The 19,939-nt window shown below is 44.2% G+C and overlaps 1 protein-coding gene across 4 annotated transcripts in view; it reads left to right on the forward strand.

Moving 5' to 3' along the window:
* Window positions 1-19,939, forward strand: part of LOC146833852 (2-5A-dependent ribonuclease-like) — a 409,083-nt gene that overhangs the window by 165,307 nt on the left and 223,837 nt on the right. For 3 of the 4 annotated variants that reach the window (XR_014960622.1, XM_085601751.1, XM_085601752.1), the window contains exon 4: window positions 16,538-16,722. Coding sequence is in view for 3 of the 4 variants with exons in the window: in XM_085601751.1 (XP_085457877.1) it covers window positions 16,538-16,722 (185 nt within the window). In the remaining variant the exon portion in view is untranslated. Of the gene's footprint in view, window positions 1-16,537; window positions 16,723-17,998; window positions 18,353-19,939 lie in introns of those variants that run through there. The other variant, XM_085601753.1, reaches the window with a different exon arrangement.

The raw sequence follows: 19,939 nt of genomic DNA on the forward strand, positions 1-19,939 counted from the left end.
GGATTCACCTGCATTTGAAAAGTGGCAGGTGCATTCTTTAATCCAAAGGGAATCACTTTGAACTGAAAGTATCCCTCTGGGGTGGAGAGAGCAAATCTCTCCTTGGCTCCCTGAGTCAGTCCAATCTGCCAGTACCCTGTTGTAAAACAAAGGTACTAAGGAACCTGGCTGCCCCTAGCTTATCAATAGGCTCATCTGCTCCTGTATGGGGTGTGCATCAGTCTTTGTCACAGCACTCAACTCCCTGTAGTCCACGCAAAATCTAATCTCAGTCTTCCCACCTTTTGAGAGACGTTTGCGGACCAGTACCACTAGGCGGGCTCAGGAACTGACAGAAGGTTCAATTACACCAAGCTCTAACATCTTGCTTGCTTCTGCTTTGATACAGGCTTTGACTTGGTCAGACAATCTATACATCTTTTTCTTGACAGGGAGGCTGTCTCAAGTGTCCACATCATGGGTACGCCAGGTTGTCTGTCCAGCAGTCGAAGAAAAGAGCTCTGCAAACTGGCTGAGGTCTTGCCTACAGACAGTCTGCTGCTATACAGTGAGAGTGTCAGACAAGACTACACCCTCCACTGTACTATATTGTGGATTGGTCGATAACAGGTAAGGGAAGGGTTCACATTCTTCCTCCTGTCGTGCATCAGTGACCATCAACATGGTCATGTTAGCCCTGTCTTGGTGTGGCTTTAGGCAATTTAAATTGACTACTCTGTGAGGACTCCTGGTAGTTGACTTCCCCCTTCTTCTCCAAAATGGGATAGGGCCCAGTCCACTAATCTTGGAGGGCCTTGGGAACCACAGGCTCCAGTACCTACACCAATGACCTGGTTGGTACTCAACCATGGCTGACTTTTGGCCATACCAGTACTTGCCAGGTTTCTGGCTGGCCTGCAAATTCTTGTTTGCCTTCTTAATGTACTCTGCAATACGTGAACATGAGCCTAGCACATAATCCTCTATGTCCTGTTTGGGTTGGATTGAGAAGCTTCTCCAACCCTTCCCCCACTAGACTTAGGGGACCCCTTACAGTATGGCCCAGCATAACTTCAAAGGGGCTAAATGCAACCCCCTTCTGAGGCATCTCTCTGTATACAAACAAGAGGCATGGCAGCAGAACATCCCATCTCCTTCTGAGCTTCTCTGGGAGTCCTATGATCATGCCCTTAATGGTCTTGTTGAATCTCTCCACCAAGCCATTAGTCTGCAGGTGATAGGGGGTATTGACTTTTTTTTAACTCTCTCCACATTCATCCCAAATATATTTTAAGTATGCAAATAAGAAGTGTGTCCCTCTATCACTGCCCACCTCTTTAGGAAACCCAACGCTGCTGAAGATTCCAAGGAGGGCCTATGCCACTGCAGGAGCAGTTGCAGTCCAGAGGGGAATTGCCTCTTAATATCTAATGGCATGGTCCACTACCACCAGGACAAATCTGTTTCCAGGTGCAGTGTTGGGGGGAGGGGGCATAGTCTTGACCCCTCAATATACCGCAGTAAAAAATTGTTGTCCAGACATTTTCATTTTTGATTTGTTTTTTGTATCATTAGACAAGTAATTTAGCTTGGGTAGACATTGCTAATCTGTACTGAATTTTTCTGCTCGACATTTTAAAAAATGGCGGATGTGTTGCAGTGATGACATAATATTTCAGGAACCATGAGACCAATATACTTTATTTTGGTTTCTAAACATAGGGTTGGGGGGTCAAGTAGTCTAATAGAGACAGAAAATAATTCCTCAGAGCAACCCTTCTGCCATTTTCCAAAATGGCGGCTCAATAATGATGTGTTTTAGCCATCATATTGGTAATTTATTTTAATATTGTATTTGTTTCAGGTTTTTCTGTTGATTCAAATTTGTAAACATGAGCGAAGCAGGTGGTAGCAGAGGATCTTTACCTCCTCACAGAGTGTTGCTAACTACAAAATTTGAGACTCCTTCAACAAAGAAAAATGTGTCATATGTCAAACTAATCCGAAAGAAAAGCCAACATCTACTGCGGCTGGACCGAAGAGAGTTCGAGATGCTGCAGAAATACGGCAAGACGAAGTTCACAAAAGATTAAAACTGATGGGTGAAGAGGATAAAATATTTTATCATTGTAACAACAAGTGCTACAGGACGTATACAATGGAAAAAAGCCTGGAAAAAAATTGACAAAAAATAGCAGAAACCAGTGAATCACAACAAGAATCCAAGTCTTCTGAGACAACGATGACAACTAAACCCAATACCCATCCACTTAAAAGATCGATGGCTACCCCTCGTCTTTCTTTCTTTTGGGTGATAGTCACATATTATAACAACATTGTATGTTTAGCGCTGTGTGATCCAACACTAATTCACATCTTGCATTATTATTTTTAAAAATGTGTGTGCTCTTCTGCTAACATTGGCACAGATATCATATCTATGAAGCATGCATTGCTCACATTTTTATCAAGACCATTGTCTCAGGCTTAGAGTGCTTTTGTATGTTTTATATTGTGTCTATTTTACACGGTCATAGAGAAAGATAAGACGGTTCCCCTGACAAAGGCTTACACGCCGAAATGCGTGTCGTGTTTTCAGCGACCGCCAGCCTCTGAATTGTTCGCCAACACATCATTTCTTTATCATATTTTTAATCTTGTGTATAGTAATGTCAATTGTTGTCTCTGTTATAATTTTAGATTTTTATATTTGGTTCTTGTACATGTGTGCTTGTGTCTATGTGGATGTATATGTTTTGTATATATTAGTGACTTTGTATTAATTACACTATATGTGAAAGTAAAAATATCAAAATATAAAGGGGAAAAAAAAAAAAAAGTAAGGAAAAATATGATATAAGAATACAAAAAAAAATAGTTTGTAAGAAAAAAAATCTTTTCCAGTCATGTGTACATTTTTATCTTATATGCACTCTGATTTTCTATTTGCAAGTGTTAGTTATGATTTATCACCGGCAGCACTGGAGGTAGGGTAGGTTTCCCGTTTCCTGAGGAAGGAGACTTATTTCCTTTCCCCTGCGGTATCGCTGAAGGAGCCCATCTTTGACCGTGAGGAGGGCTATGAACAGGAGTCACGTATAAGAACGTGTCCCGTAGACAGAACGTGTCAAGCAGAACCTATAAGAAGGTTATTCATGGTAATATAGGGTGTCTTTTCCCTGATTGCCATTATTTCTCCTAGGTCCTGATGAAGCGCTCTAGGATCCATTTGGGACCCACCCACAGCGCGAAACATGTCGACCCCTTTCTAACACCTCACACTTTAGATACTCACTACACGGGTTGAGAGCAGTGGGATCTTATTTGTTTGGTTTCCCCTCTCAATGTGGCACTATTGTGCGTCTCCATCCCTGTGATCTTTTTATTCTAATCTAGGGGACCTCCTAATAAATTGTCTAGGCCCCCCTGGGTTATTTTATCTTGCACTCACTATCACCTCCCATCCCACACACCCTCATACACAAATGCGGCAACTCCTAAAAAGATCTCCGCCAGAGAGCCCTTGAATAGGGCCCGTGAGGGACTGCAGCGCCACCCCCACGAGGAGCTTTCGCCCGATGATGATGCTATACACTCGCAAGGGTGTGTGAGGGCACCACAATTGACACATAGGAGTACACTCTCTCTCCTCTTTGCACACTCACATATCCTTCGGAGACACCCCTATCCATCTACAATGTATCTGGTTGTTGTAGAATCTCTCCCTCCCTTTAAGGAACTGATACCATCCACATTGGTAAAGTTAGGATTTAAGCCTGACATAGTTTTGTGATTAATTATCATAGATCTTGTGTCTAGCCTTTCTCTTTACCCCTTATAGCCCTCGTCCACCTCCAACATCTGATCAGAAAGCAGAGGATCTTCAATGTGTTATCTGTGGTTTAGCCAGAACAAGAGCCAAAGGGGTTGACCCAAGAACAACGTACAGAGTATGTGAGGCTCAAAGGGCAAACATGTTTTTATCTGCAGGTAGATTCTTTCAAGATGAAGTTTTCAGCCGAGTAGCTGATCAAAACAGCGAGGTGAATGTATTTGCAGCGGATTTGTATGCCCAACCAAGCTCCATGCATGCATATATTCGAAAATATGGATGTACATTGAGCTCCAGCAGCAACATAACCGCCAGCCTTCAGTTAAGTTTGCACATTTTGAAAAAGCAAATGAAGTTTTAAAGCCACTCTTGAGTGCTGGCTACAGGTTCACACTCAGTGAGATAATGGTTAACATTGATGAAACTGTAACGATCCATAATAATGAAATTAAGATTTTTCTGGTGAGAATGTACAATGACCGAATTCGTTTTTGTCAGTCTAACAAAAAGAATGAGTTGCTTATGGTGTTCTCAGGTGATTTGACTCCTGAAGTTCTTGCTGCCAAAATAAGATCACAGGATGCAGAAAAATCAGCATGAACCATTTTAGGAAACATCTGAAAAGATTTAGATTTTGGACTTAATGACAATCTTGTGATGCCCCAGAACTCCGCAAATCATGGGAGCAAACAAGAATGCCTGTTGTTTTTGAGTTCGGAACAGAAGCCGACATCATTGATGATGACTTTGAAGATATAAGCGAAGAAGTGGAGCCAATCCCATGAACCGACAGTCTTATGCTGTGCAAATGTACTGTATTTTCCAAATCATGTTTTATTAATTACATCATGGCAAAAAGTAAACTCCGCTACACATGGTGACTGCCCACGCAAACAATGAAAAGTGCAAAAGTGGAGAGCTAATCGCTTCAATGAATAGGGTTGGTATTTCAACAAGTTATAATGACATAGTACGGAGCAGGAACTTGTTAGCAGCTCATGCTGTAAAATCTTGTGAATCCGACTGCACACCACTTCCAAGTCACTTTACCAGGAAAGGATTCACAATTGCTGCTCTTGATAATTTCGATTTTGAAGACAGCTCTTCTTTGTCTGATAATTCCAGCACACATGATACTGCTATGGTGCTTTTTCTAGACGGTACCAATGAAGTAGATGCTGGAAAACAAGCTGTTTCAGCTGTAGGCATAAACAAACAAAACTTCAAACTTATAAGCCAACTGCCTCGCAAAATCACACAAGCCATCAACACGTCCCAGACTACCAGAATGTTTCAAAGTGGCTGATGACATAGATCTTCTTCTACCTGATGCTGTGGTCCGCATAGCTTATTTATTTGAATTTATCATATTACTTATTCGGTGCTGACTGAAGGATGAAGAAAAGCCAGTTCCTCTGTGGGATGAAATTCATGCTCTGATCGCCAAGAATACCGTCCCACTGAAGAAGTTTTTTATTTTTTTACCAGTAATACTATCTCCAGTCACAAACTACGCAACAGTATACACAGCTCTAAAACATTGCCCAAATGTGTGTGCTCAGCTTGAATACAAGCTTATCCTACCAATTTTCTGCAATGAAGGTGTTTTCCGTACATTTTTATAAGCAATCCAGTAGATTTTGATGATCTTTATCCAATGATAAGCATTTCCCACATGGCAGAAGTTGCTTTGCAGTGTGCAGGAATGTATCCCAGTGGATGTGGCATAGACCATGCACTTATTGAGGCTGAAATCTTTTGAAGCAAAACTGTCCAGTCAGTATTGAGCGGAATTCATTATTTTTGTTCAATACAAGGTATGCTCATCATATCTAAGGCTATAGAAACATTGTGTCGGAATGCTTTCTGGAACAAGAATGCCTAAATATGTTTTGCATATCTTTTCTCAGAAGTGAACAAGGCACATGGTGCACTTCATGCAAAATACATAATGGAAAGCCAGGTAATGTTCAATAAACTCAGTTCTAAAATCAGAAAATCTGAAAATCATGTTTGTAGGGTTTGTGTAAGGATGTGAAGAGAAATCAGAACTTTGCAAGTTCTGGGGAAATGTTTTACACAAGATAGCTCTAGTGAACAACTTGGTACATGCTGATCTGGAACGTGATTGGGAGCTGCACATGAAGACTGTGGAGTCACTGAATACTGTGTTTCACAAATTCAATTGCGTAAACTACCTGAGACACAGGTCCTGGCATTTGAAAAGAGTGAAAAAGCTAGAGATCGAAAAACCATACCACTACAGAATATTCATCCAAAGACATTTTGTGGTGAAAGACAGAGAGGGAAGGTTTAATGCTGTGCCTCCAGATATGAATCCGGAACAGATGATCCAGAGATCACAGAAAAGCTCCAAGGGAATTGTTGGTTAGACACATAAAAGTGAATATGTTGCTCAATGGCAGCTAGTTTACCATGAAGTCCTTTTGTATTTGCAATGTTTTCAGAGAGATGACAAATTCAAAATTAATGGACCATTGTGAAACTGTTCCTCACCACAAACTTGTGGGAAAGAGTGGGCAACGTTTTAATAAACCTGTTGACAGCCTTCTTCATTTCATGCAGCAGCAAGGAAACCCCTTTGAAATGACTGAGCCTTTGCGACTACACAACTTCGTGACCAAACAATATGTGGATAATGCTATAAAGATACGTCTACTAGATGTCCTGGAACATGGATCGAAACTATACGCAGAACTGAAGCAGGAGAAATTTGTATTAAAAGACAAAATAGCCGTTTGACATAATCTAAACTTCCACGCTTTAATTGCGATAGTATGAGTTTCAGCCAACCAGCCAGTACAAAACAGGTTACAAAAAAACAACTTCTGTAAGCACATAGAGAGATTAATGTAGGAAAAGAAAGGGGTGAATTTATCAAGGCCATTCCATTGCATGATCTTTTTTCAGCAAACGCATTATTTGATGGGGATGCTGCAACCAAATCAGTGAAACACAAACCCGTACAAGAGATCGAAAAAAAACCTTTCACCTGAAGAATTTCAATTCAAAAAGGTGTCCTTGTTGAAAACTGCTTTTGTTGTGGACTATGTCACCATTGTGGGAGCTAATTCAGACTGTTCTACAGATATCAAAGTCAGTGTGCACCTTGCAAGAACTGTACGTTGCCTTTGACAGTTATCTTGAACTATTTGTCAAAGAATATGAGAAAATCAGACGAATGTCTACAAGTGGAACAATTGACCTTGCCTGCATCAAAAACTGGACTCATGAACTTGGAGATGTTAACTCGTCAAAACATTGCTGATGCTTCAGTGAACACTGAGGGGCTTATTTACAAGCCCCTTGCACTGCCGGTGCCTCACTTTTTATGTGATAAAAAGTGATGCACCAACAGCGCAAGGACTTGTAAATAAGCCCCTGAATTTCCAATTATTGCAAGTGGAATGATTTTCAATGAGGAGTTGGTGCCTGCAGAGAGATATTCAAAAGGTATGGGCCATATTCTTCAAGAACTTAACAGCAAAATAAAGGAAGCTGACCTTCGTGTTGTGTCACATGTTGAGTGGGCTGTTCTAAATGGTTCAAATTGAGTCATTGTACTGTCTAATGACAAAGATGTTATTATTGTCAGCTTAACTTTGTTGCTAAATTCATAAGTCAGGAATTGTCAGAGTTATGGATACGTTATGGAACAGGCGAGAAAAGACACTTAATCCCGCTTCATATTCTGTACCAGTTAACTTGACCAAGAGATGCCCACTATTCTTATCAAGGCACATATTCTTACAGGTGATGACACTATGATCAAAATTGGAACAAAGCTTGGAGCTTAAACTGCTGAACCTGTGAAGTTTCTAAAAGGATTTGCTGAGACATAAGAAGATTGTTACTTTAAAGACGTACAAAAATACCTTGTGCGTGTGTGAAAAACAAGTTCTGACTGTCACACATTTGAGGATCTTCGGTACAGTGAGTTCAAGAGATCAGTCCTGCTAAGTGATCTTCTACAAATGTCATATTCTGTCCTTGGACACAATAAAAAAGCGTTCTACTTGATTAGAACACGTGTAAATGTTTTGCATCATGCATATGTAGAGAAAGATCCATGTGAATTTGGTTGGGAAGATATTGATGGGGTGCTAAAACGTACAAAATGTCTAAAGCCTCTATCCACAGAGCTTACACGTACATGTACTTGCAAAACCTGTGCTACAAAAAGATGTCCCTGTCGATATGCTCTTCTCAAATGTTCAACATTCTGCGAATGTGCCACGATCAATTGCCAAAACAAATAAATTAAGTGAACTATGAAGACGTGTCTAAAACAGAGTGATAAACATTATTTTTTTTTATATATTCAGATCATAAACATTGTCTGGTGTATACGTAAAAGGATCAAAAATCATTATTTGTTTCATGTCTCTTCTTCCCCTATAATAGCCTCCTTTTTGGAAAATGGCGGAAGGTTTGCTCTGGGGAGTTATTTTCTGTCTCTATAAGACTACTTGACCCCCAAAAACCTGTGTTCTGACATCAATGTGAAGTATATAGGTCTCATGGTTCCTCAAATATTACATCATCACTGCAATACATCCACCATTTTTAAAAATGTTGTCGAGAAAAATTCAACCCGGATCAACAATGTCTACCCAAGCTAAATTACTTCTCTAATGATCCAAAAGCACAAACAAAAATGAATATCTCTGGACAACAATTCTTTAACGGAGGTAGATCAGTGGAGTGGGATTATCAAGTGGATCAATTAAAATGGGCAACCAAGCTGTCCCAGGTTTTGGTCTGTGCTAGATGTCCAGCAAGATGGATTTCATGGGCTAAAGTTAAAATGAACTCTCTCTACACCTGGGGGACCACCACTCTTCTGGATGCCCATTGTTTGGGGTGCCTTGCCTCAGTATACAGGAGCCCATCCTCACAATAAACCCGGTGAGTGCCACTGGCATTTCCCTCTTCTTGCCTGGTAGCCTACTGCCTTAGGCCCTCAAGAGTAGGGCATCTCTTTTTCTCTTGGCACAGGTCCTCTCCGGAGGGTACCTCTGCATCAGGAATCTCTGCCAGGTCAGGCTCAAGCTCTTTAGCTGCAGTTCGCTTGTGAGGCATCTGGGAATCTCCCTGGGGAGACTTCTCCTCCTAATCCTCGACCTCTTAGTAGCCGTGTCAACAGTCTTGCCCTTCCTCTTGTTTCTGATGGTTTGAAGCCAGACCTTCAGGCTCCAAGGCCTTCTGACACCCCCGATATGCAGTCTGTGCCCTAGTTGTCTCACAGACCCACTCAGGGAGGTCCAGCATTTCTGCATGAGCCTTCCGCTTTACTTCTGCCCACGCAGAAGTCTCCAGATCATTGCCTAACAGGCGCACTACTGGAAAGGCAGGAGGCACAACCACCTCTTTCTGCCTATTAACTCCTCCCCACTCTAGGTTCACTTAAGCCATTGGATGAAGCCTACTCTCATTGTCAGCATAGGTAATCTAGGGGCATATGCATCAACATTAGCATTTGCGATTCCTTATTAGCGAAAAATAAGGAATCGCTAATAAGGAATAGCAAAAGGCTATGCATGTAGGAATCGCTATTCAAATAGCGATTCCTTAACATTCCTTATTACCGAATCGGTAATACCGAATCGGTAATAAGGAATACCTACCCATTCATTCCTATGGGCTTGGAGGCCCATAGCAATGAATGTAAAGCCATTCTGTATTAGCGATTCGGTATTACCGAAACGCTAATAGCTGGAGCACTTTCAAGGGTGCCAGGGTGTCAAAAGGACACCCTGTTGCACCCCTGAAAATGATATGTGCACATATGTTGCACACACACATGCTCTAAGGGCATGTGTGTGCGCAACATGAAACTTTGAAAAATGCACAAAAGTGCATTTTTCAAAGTTTTTGCAAATTACCATGCAGTTCATCTTCATGGTAATTTGCTCCCCTTATTAGCGAAATCGCTAATTTTTTAACTTTGATGCATTGCATTTAAGGAATCTCACTTTGGGATTCCTTAAATGCAATCGCTATTTAAGGAATCGGTATTTAAGGAATCCCTATTTAAAGAATCGCTATTTAAGGATTCCTTAAATACCGATTTCTGCTTTTGGGTTGATGCATTGGGATTGGGTATTTTTTACTTAATACCGGGAGCTAATAAGGATTCGGTATTTTACCGACTGGATTTTGGCTTGATGCATAAGGGTGAGAGTGACTTACATCCGGGGTCATTTGGTCTGGGGAAACCAGTATGGCTGCCACCATGGTGACACTGGCACCTATATCCCTCAAAGCCTCAACTTCAATCCCATTGATGGTTTGCCTTTGTTTGTACTTCTCCAGTCTTGGAGATAAAACTGCTAAGGCTCCAAGGCCCACCCCTCCTAGGGACACTAAAGTAGCCTCAGTGTAGCCTCTGGCCTCTTTAGATTACACTTACACTCCCATCCCAACACTTACTATTTCCTTGGACTGTCCACCAGTGGGGGACTTCTTGGTGCATATTGCTTCACCCTTCTTGTGCCCTGGCTGATAACAGTCAAAGCACATCCCAGTCTTCTTGGGATCCCAATTTTTTTCCTTGATATCTCTTTCCTTTGGACTGGGAAGAGTCATGGGAGAAGTATGTTGGGGGCCTTTAGAGAACTCCTACTTTTTGCCCCTGTCAGTGATCACCTCCTACCCCTATTGTGAAGTCTGAGCACCCTTCTTGGGGTCACCACCACCTCGGGTCTTTTTCTTGGATACCCTGGATCTGACCCATTTATCTGCCTTCCTCCCCAGCTCCCTGGGAGAGGACAGTTCCGAATCTACTAGATGCTGCTGTAATAATGTGGTACAGTTAGTCAGGATGTGCTCTTTCATTAACAAATTATACAGCCCTTTGTAAGTGTCCACCTTATTACCTTTCACCCAGCCCTCTAGTGACTTGACCGAGGAGTCAATAAAGTCTGCCCAAGTTTGCTTTGGACCTTTTTGGGTCTCAATAATCTAGACTCTGTACTCCTCTGTGGTGAGTCCAAACCCTTCTATGAGTGTCTCCTTCATGTGCTGCTAGGACTCAACCACTTCCTCTTTAAGGGTCAGAAGTCTATATCCGCCCTGTATTGAGAATAACTCCCAAAGTAGAGAGCCCCAATGTTGGCGACCTATCCTCCTCATTTTGCAGGCCCTCTCAAAGACTGCAAATCATTTATCGATGTCGTCTCGATCACTGTACTTGGGGACAATCCATTTGGGGATCTTAGGGTCAAAAGAATCCTTTTTTTCCCTATCTGAATTGCTGCCACCATATTTGGGAACAAGACCCCACTTAAACCGTTTCACCTCAAGGGCTAGTCTCTTCTCCTCAAATTCAAGTATTCTCTCCTCCAGGAAGAGTTGGGCTAGCATGTCCACAAGCTTTCCTAGCACCCAAACAACAGAGGAGTGTTCTTCGTCACTTTCTGCTGGTGAGGGGGGTCTGGGAAACAGTGCAGAGCTTTGGTTGTCACAGCCTCTCCCATTGTCTGTTCGGGATAGGAAGTCATCCTCCTCATCTATCATGACTTCAGAGGTATGACTCTCCTTGTCCTGCTCTTCCTCGTAGGCACCGAGTGCCTTCTCGACAGCCTCTTTCTTTGCAGTAGCTCTAAAGCTAATGCATCTAACTGTGCATAGGGCTCTCTAATAGTTCATCTTGAGAGTGGAGAAGATGGGCATATCGGGGTTCTGTAAATCCTCCATTGTGCTTCATGTATCCAGAAGTAGGGATTCTTCTAAACAAAAATTACTGGTAACTTTTAAACACACATTTATCCTAACTTTCTGGAATCTCAGATCTTGATTTTGCTTTTGGAATGGGGGTCTACACAGGGCCCTAACACTTCCACTCATACTTGTTTTAAAAAGATTTATCAAAAATAACTTTCTAAAGACAATTGCTAGGATTTCTTTGTGTACACAAAAAAAGTAAGGTGAAGGGGTACTGCGAAACACAAGTTCAAGATCTCAACCGTTGTAACACCAATGTAGCAAATTGGAAATATTACGTAGTGTGGCTGGGGGCCTTACCATGTAATAACCAGGGGTGGGTGGAATTTGCATAGTCTCACTACGCAAAGCTCTGCAAAATGGTAAAAAATCTCCCCGAGCATGCAAAAGTTCCACGAACATGCGGAATTGCTTGTTCCGCCCGTTCGCGATGCTTTTTTCTTGTTCACGAATGCTGTTTGCGTGCTCAGGGAGAAATATCTCACGAACACGCATTTTGAAAGCGCGAACAAGCAACAAATTCCGCGAAGCCACGGATCGCAGAATTATTGTCATTTCCACGTTCTCCGCGGAACGTAAAATTACCCACATTCTGCAAATTCCGCGAGCGGAATGGAATTTACTGCCCAGGCCTAGTAATAACACAGTACCCAAAAGTGGACCTCATTTTGACACTAGTAATCCTTCTCACAGTCCTGGTACAGTGGCAATGTCAGGGTGTGGAATTTAATAAAATATCTACTTTTCCATGGGGCAAGATGCTTCATAAATCTACTTGTCCTGTAACAAAATCCACTTGTCCCTTTTGCGCCATGTAATGCAACGACAAATTATGGCAGCAATCTCGTTAAATAAGAGCTCTGATATAGCCTGTCTGATTATGCCAAGACCCTTACCATATTAGGGTTTGAATACTTTGCAACTCCCTTATTTTGCCATGTTTCCGCAGATCTTCGTAGTAGGCCTGAATGTAGTGGTAAGCAATAGTTCCAGGGTTGGAATGCCTATTTGAGTCTCTGAAAACCTACTAACTTGCATGTTTTAAGGGTTTTCACCAATTCTTCTTCTCTAGTCTGTTCCCATACTGAGAAAAGTTGAAAATTTACTCCTGACAATGGCAGACTTAAAACTTCTTCAAGGGCTGAGAAAAAAAGTGGTTGGAGGAATAGTGAACTTGCAAACACTCAACAGACATTTGCAAGAGCAAATCTGCACATGCATATTTGCTCATGCTTAAATGCAGTTGACAAATATTTTCTTGGAGTACTATTTCTTGGCCTACTTCTGTAAATTTTTTTGAAATCACGAACGCTGTAAATCTGCACTTAATGCAAGGACATATACTATGGATGCACTTTTTGAGACTTTCGTTAATAATTGGGCCCCTAATTAGGTCTGATGTTTTGAGTTTATTAAAATTACGTCTCTCTCTCTGTCTATTGGCTGGCTTCACTGTGAGTGACCGTATTCTGCTCTTTCACAAGGAGCATATCGGCACACAAAGTAGTTTTGTTCAGTGCCAGGAACTACTGAGGCATAGTGTGATTTTTGAGACCAAAAACCAGTTTTGCTTTTGTCAATGTAATGGTGAAGGCCCGGCAGCTCCCACACCAATAAGGTTTTTACAAAAACCATGCCAAAACAAGACACACCTTGACAAACCCAAGAGGCTGACCACCAATTTCAGATCTACTGGCTTTGCCAATGCTTGTTTATTTTTATGTTTCCCATAATCTTATTGAAACTTTGTTTCACTGATTTTCCATTAGGAATATTTTTGGGAAATGCTAGCATACATCAACACATTTTACTAAATAATGCTGCAAAAAAAACGGTACGAAATATGTTACAGTAGTTTATCAATTTTTTTTTTGCTATTTGCAGTTTTTTGTGAACATTTATTTTGAAAGCAAAGAATCATCAATCTACTTTCAAGCTTCTGCAAATATTTGCATCTAATCAGAGAGCATCCTGGGAGCGTTATACATAGCCTCATATTGCTAAACTTTGAAATCGTGTGTACACATTTTAATACTGGAATCACTGTCAGTAGTGCGGTCTGAGCTTACAACATTTACTTCGAGCACTCACCCTAATAATAAAGACTTTGCATTAATGAACCATAAATACAAGTTTGAACCGCATAAACACAAGGACACAAATATTAGCTTAACTGCAGACAGTGCCCTTCCCTGATGCATAATTTGATACTGTAAACTGGCAACAAAAGTGTTTGTGCTGTAGGGGGTTGGGCCTACTTGTCCCAAGGACAAAATACACCTGAAAACTTGTTGCCCTTGACCCCGAACAATATGTCCGGGGCGTCGGGCTATAGGAATTCCACATCCCCAGCAGACAGGCTTCCTTAGAGGAACATGTTAAAGCATTTTACAGTACCAATAGTGACAATAAGTAATTGGCAGGACTCAAAAGAAATCTGACACCAATTTATAAAAATAGAGCTTATTTTTTTTAAATAAATTTAGACACCAGAATGAAGCATGTACAGGTCACTTGACCTATAGAATTTACAGTGATAATTAAATTGATACTTTGTAGAGCTGTCAAACTTTACCATTCAAGTCCATGGGAGAAATACAAGGTGGCACTTGGTCACTTGCAGGGTGAGTTTAACGGAACCCACTCAGAGTTAAGGTCTTGTGGGTCCTCTGACCGAGCTCTGACAGTCACAACAATTTTACCTTGCCCAGAGAGTCCAGGTGCAGAGGTGCCCTGGCTGTACTTGGAGCTGAACAGAATCCACAGGAGATGTCAAAAAGATAGCACTTTACAAAACAATACTTGCAGGTTGAGTTCAGAGGAGCCCCTTGGAAGTGAACCTTGGAGGGGCACCTGGACCCGGAATCAACAGACAGACAGCTCTTCCTAGCTCAATCGCCTTGGGTGCAGAAGTGTACTTGTCCATCCATGATGCTGAATGGGACTGCAGGAACTGGGTTTACCAGGTGTGCCAACAAACCAGTCTTTGGGATGCAAGAGCTTAACAACTGTGCCACAGAAGAGGAGGGGGGATGATGCCAGATATTCACTCCATGTGGGGTATCGTGTGAAGAACGTAGAAGTAAGTAAGACCCCAAAGAAGGCTTGGTTCCGGCACGGGTTACGACAAGGTCAATCTTCATCCAGAGGTCTGGGGAATGTTTTAGAGGGCAGAGACTTGGAGGTTCAGGACTACGCTTCCAAGAAGGCACCTGGCCAGTTACTTTTGGGCTGGTCCACGACAGGGCCCGGTGGTCGGTCCTTCTTTGGATCTTGGAAGTGCGGTTTGTACCTGTCGACTGCATGGGACTAGTACCTCTAAACCTAGGGAGTCCTGATTAAGTCTTTGGCTTGCAGAGGAGTTCACCTTCCTTCTGGAACTGGTCTCTGGACCTGGACGAGTTGTGGTCCAGCGGGTGCAGGGGGACTGCCACAGTTGCAGTATATTGTGCCTCTTATTTGGGGAGTCCTGTCTTGAGCTGAAATGGGTCTCTCCTTTGTCCTTCTTCTTCAGACCAGATCTGGAATTCTGGTGTCAGGGGTGCCCCTTAAATCCTGAATTTAGGGGGTGTTTAGGGGAGTGAAGGCTAGTAACAAATGGGCTACTAGAACTGCTGCTAATCTGATTCTGAAGTGTCAACATCCGCTAGGTGTATGTCACCAAACTACCTAGAACCCACTATTCTAGTGACTTTTCAAGATGGCACGGGCCATCCTCAACTGTACAGACCAACTAGCCCACCTTAGAGGTGTGGTTAATCTTTGGAGGTTGTACGCCCTCAAACACGAGTGCCTGAGGGCAGGAAGGGCCTTTGTCTCCACTAGGAGACAAGTAACTTGCAGATCAGAGGCGGTGAAGTCTTTGAGGCTCACCGCCCCGATGGGTCTTTCACTAGCCATCCTGAGAGGGGCGGAGGTGTGAGCTCCTTTCTGCCCAGTGATAGCAGGAGGTCAAACTTCTTGGTGGCAACCAGCTCTAAAAGCCCGTCAAGGCCCAGGGAACTCAATAACTCGGTGGGCACCCTATAAGGTTGGCGCCTGGGTACATGCCAGTTCATTCTCGACACGAGAATCATGTCAGGGTGAAAAAACACGCTATTTGATACCAAACACTACTAAATTCGATGGCGCTGGCTATCTCAGTTTGGTTCGTTAGCCAGTCCACGTTAACTTATGTACTGCTGTTCACTTACAGAAAACTTGAATGGCAAGGTTACTGTAGAGGTATATGTGTCTGTACATATGTACCTGCACCATTAATATAATACACCCTGCTTCCTGGGCTTTAGGAGGCCTACCTTAGGAGTGACTTATAGATATTAAAGCAGTGAGGTAGCTCTGTCATGCATGGTGTGTGCAGTCGCACTCGAGCAGAGATGGTCATGCAGGCTGCAGTAGCAGACCTTACTTTTACTCTGTCCCTCAGGGAGGCACAAATAGTGCTGCAGTCCTAGTGATCCCTGTACGTCCCTCGCCCTAGGTACCACAGGTTCCATATACTAAGGACTTTTATAGGGAGTTAAAGCATCTTGCAAATTGGGGGTACCAATTCACATACAATTTGAGGGAAAGAGCAGTGGCACTGGGGCCTGGCTACAGGTCCCAGTGCACCTTCAGTTCTAATACCACATTATCCAGAGCAGAAAGTGGGGGGTGACCATCCAAAGAGAGCACTTTCCTACAATGAAGTAAAAACCTTCCCTGGAAGGCTGTCGTGTTAATGCCGGCGAGGGAAGCTATGGTATGAAAAATGGATTTAGGTGGTACAGACAACGCTGGGTCCTCGAACACATTTATAAGTGGGTTGCGTTTAGGAAGTGAAACAACTATTAATTTGCAAAATAAAATTTTGTTTTTAAAATGTGAATCTGTTTTCACTTTGCTATGACGAGTGCTTTAATATTCAATTGAAACAATGATTATTGAACATACAAGAGTCTATTGTGCCTTGGTAATATAACATGCTTCCTCCTGTTCCAGGGCCTAGCAGACGTGGTCCAGTACATGACTGGAGCAGTGGGACAGGATTTGGATGGATTACCTCCAGATGTGGTGGACAGTTCCTTGGAGGCGGGGGACTTGATCCAAAAGCTTCAGAACCCAGATGAGGAGCACCAGTCAATAAAAGACTTCTTTAAGCACCCTTTCTTCTGGAGCCGCGAGAGGTGAGAAAAGACACGTGTGACACAATAGGGAGGGGAGTCTGTTCAATCACTTCTTTATATTGCCAATGTATGTTCATGTTAGTCAATTACACATATATACAATGTGTAACATAGAAAAGTACACTGATTTACCCAGACTCCCATGATTAATTCTCATGCCCAGGTAATATTGCAGTTACGCCACATCTCCTCCTACTGTGAATGTGTAGCCCTTGTTTCTCTGTTTCTGAGACCTCAGCCACTTGGGAGGGTTTCTTGGTTGCCACTAACGTGCAGAGGTACAAGCTCACACCCTGAACCGTTGTATGCACGTTTATGCAGTACATCATTGACTTTCCAACACTCTTTTCATTACTCTTGCAAAAGTGTGACTCAGTCTTGTTATTGTTGGTGTCCAGAGAGGGCCTTTTATAAAGAAATTACTAACACAAAGCTGCAAACATGCCAAACTGTAATATTTACTCAAAATAGGTTCCAACTATGGGGCCCATTAGGATGGTGGGCGGATCGCCCCCGCCTGGCCGGCAGTAGTCACCGCTGGCCCGGCAGGGGCGATCCGCCCACCATCCACACCTCAAAGCCCCCCGCCATATTAGGATGGCTGGGGGATCCGCGGTGGGTGGACAGACCGTCCACCGCTTTTCCGCTGGCCGACTCGTCAACCGGGTGGACAACGTGGTTAATATGGTGGCGGTGTCTTCAAGACACCGCCATCCATATTATGATTACGGCGGTGATCAGCCTGTCCATGGCGGCAACGCTGCCATGGACAGGCATGCAGTCTTTACTATTGAGGGCCCGTAGCAGGCCCCCAGGAGGTTGGGGGGGTCGGGGTGCACATGGGGGGTTCCTATGGTACCCCCTGCATTGGCATGGACAAGGTGGCAGGTGCCTATCACCTTGTGCATGGCAATGCACAACGTGCATTCCCAGCATTATGGCGGGCGGTGCTGTGAGCACCACCCGCCACAATGCTGGGAATAGGGGATGCCCCGCCACGGTGGCATCCTAATTGCAGGTGCGGGACCGCCGCACCCCTGGCGGACGGTACCACATTCCGTTACGGTGGCGTCGTAATAGACCTCTATGTTCACTGCTGCAACCATTAGAGTGTCATATGCAGGAACAGCTCACTCATCGCAGAGATCCTAACAGGATAAACTCTTATACTCGTTTCAGAAATTGCAGGTGGCTTACTCTCTGTCACGGGGCCGCGGGATCCCCTGTGACGTCCGATACACATTCACCTGGCCGATACCCTGTCTTTTCCCAACAGCCTCACGAGGAGGAATATGACCCCAATATATCCGAAGATCCGCTGAGCAGGACAGGCGCCTTTAAGATTCCCGGGAATGATGCAGAACCCGCCCCCAACTATCATGTGACCTGCCCTCTACCACTGAAAAGGGAGCAGCCTCTCTACGTCGGGGGAACCAAACCTCGAGGACGAGAAGCAGACGTGAAGGACCTTGCATCGGTAACCAAGGACTCGGAGAGCTTCGTAGATGCAGCGGCGGACGGAGAGTCGAGGAGACCCACGGACGAAAGCGGAGGCGGAAGACGAAAGCCAGTAGGCCAACCGGAAGGTGTTTCGCCCAGCCACGTACCTGGAGGCGCGTGGCTCACCCAGGTACGCGGGCGTATGGCAGGGTGGTTCGGGAGGCGGGAGAAGGTGTAGTCGGCTCTCCCTTCTGTGTACCCACGTCCTATCCAGGATCACTGCACTTCTTGTACATATGAGCACCGGTGTCCCTCACACCCTTCCCCAGCAATACATATAGAAGCAGGCGATTACATTGCTCTTCTTGTTTCTCTTGCCTTACATGCTCCACCGATGGCCCGGCCTTGAACCAAGAGCCAAGAGAACCTTCCAGGCACCCTAGCAGCATACCGACCCGCCCAAGGAACCACGAGGAGGAACGCCCATAGAAAGACTCTGTAGTTTATTGTATATACCTCTTGACTGAACCGTAAAGGTTGTTTGCCGTTAAGGTGCTACTACGCTGCAGAAGAGAAATAAACCACCTTTAGTCTCGCACAATCTGTCTCCACGTGTCTGCCTATAGAACGGTCCCCCGCAAAACGTAGTCCCGAAGGCCAGCCCAGAGTTACATACATGACATTTGGTGGAGAATGCCGGCATTGTAACCATTAGCACCGCAATAATGGAAACCGTCATCCAACATCTAATAAAAGGGCAGGATGAACTTAAATGGGCAGTGGAACGGCAGATGGCGTCTGCTCAGGCAGATAGGGACGTCTTTAAAGATTCCTTTGCGGCACAACTGGATCATTTAGTCAGATACTCCAGTGACAAAACAGAGGGGGGACAGAGGTACCCCGGTCCTTTCCCACAGGCCCCACAGGCATCGCGGTCCAGAAATATGTACCGGGTGAAGATCCAGACTCCTATTGAACTTTGAGAGAGCCGCAAGGGCTTGTAAGTGGCCAGTGGAACAATGGCCTTTTGTACTAGCTCCCCTACTCACAGGGACCGCTCAGGCGGCATATCAGGTGGCGAACCCGAACGGGACCACACCGTATGAAGCCATTAAAACTGTCATTCTTGACCACCTTGGCATGGACTGCGAGGCATATCGCTTACGTTTCCGTAAAGAGAAGGGAGTCCCGGGAGAGAACCCCAAGACCCTTTTCTATCGTTTGAAGAACGAGGCAGATAAGTGGCTGCGCTCACAAGAGAGTACGAAGGAGGAAATCCTCGATAAAATATACCTAGAACAATTCTTAGAGGCCCTCCCCTATAATACTCAACGCTGGCTACGCCAACACTCAGGTCTCACCACTGCTGATGCCATCGAAATGGCCTCCACGTTTGCACGAGCCCAACCACGAATACCCCAACTGGAAACGGAGCGTGGGTCACGACTACAAAATCAAAAGCCGGAAAAAAAAACAGTAAAACCCCCTACGGACTCTATACGATTACCTTCACGCCGTATGGAAGGGGGACCTCCGAAGGGGCCGCAGTGCTATGACTGTGGTGACTGGGGTCACATTGCTAGAGCCTGCCCCAAGAGGCGATCTCCGGAAGAACCCATGGAGATCGGGTATTTACCGAAGACAGTGTTATACACGGCCGAGCTCGGGAATGCCTTTTATGTGAGTGTCCTGGTGAACGGACTATCGGTAAAGGCCTTGTTAGATTCCGGGTGTAGGCAGTCGGTGGTGAAAAGGGAATTAGTGAGGCCCAACCAGC

This window comes from Triturus cristatus, chromosome 4_2 (genome assembly GCF_964204655.1).
Source record: "Triturus cristatus chromosome 4_2, aTriCri1.1, whole genome shotgun sequence".
NCBI lineage: Eukaryota > Metazoa > Chordata > Amphibia > Caudata > Salamandridae > Triturus > Triturus cristatus.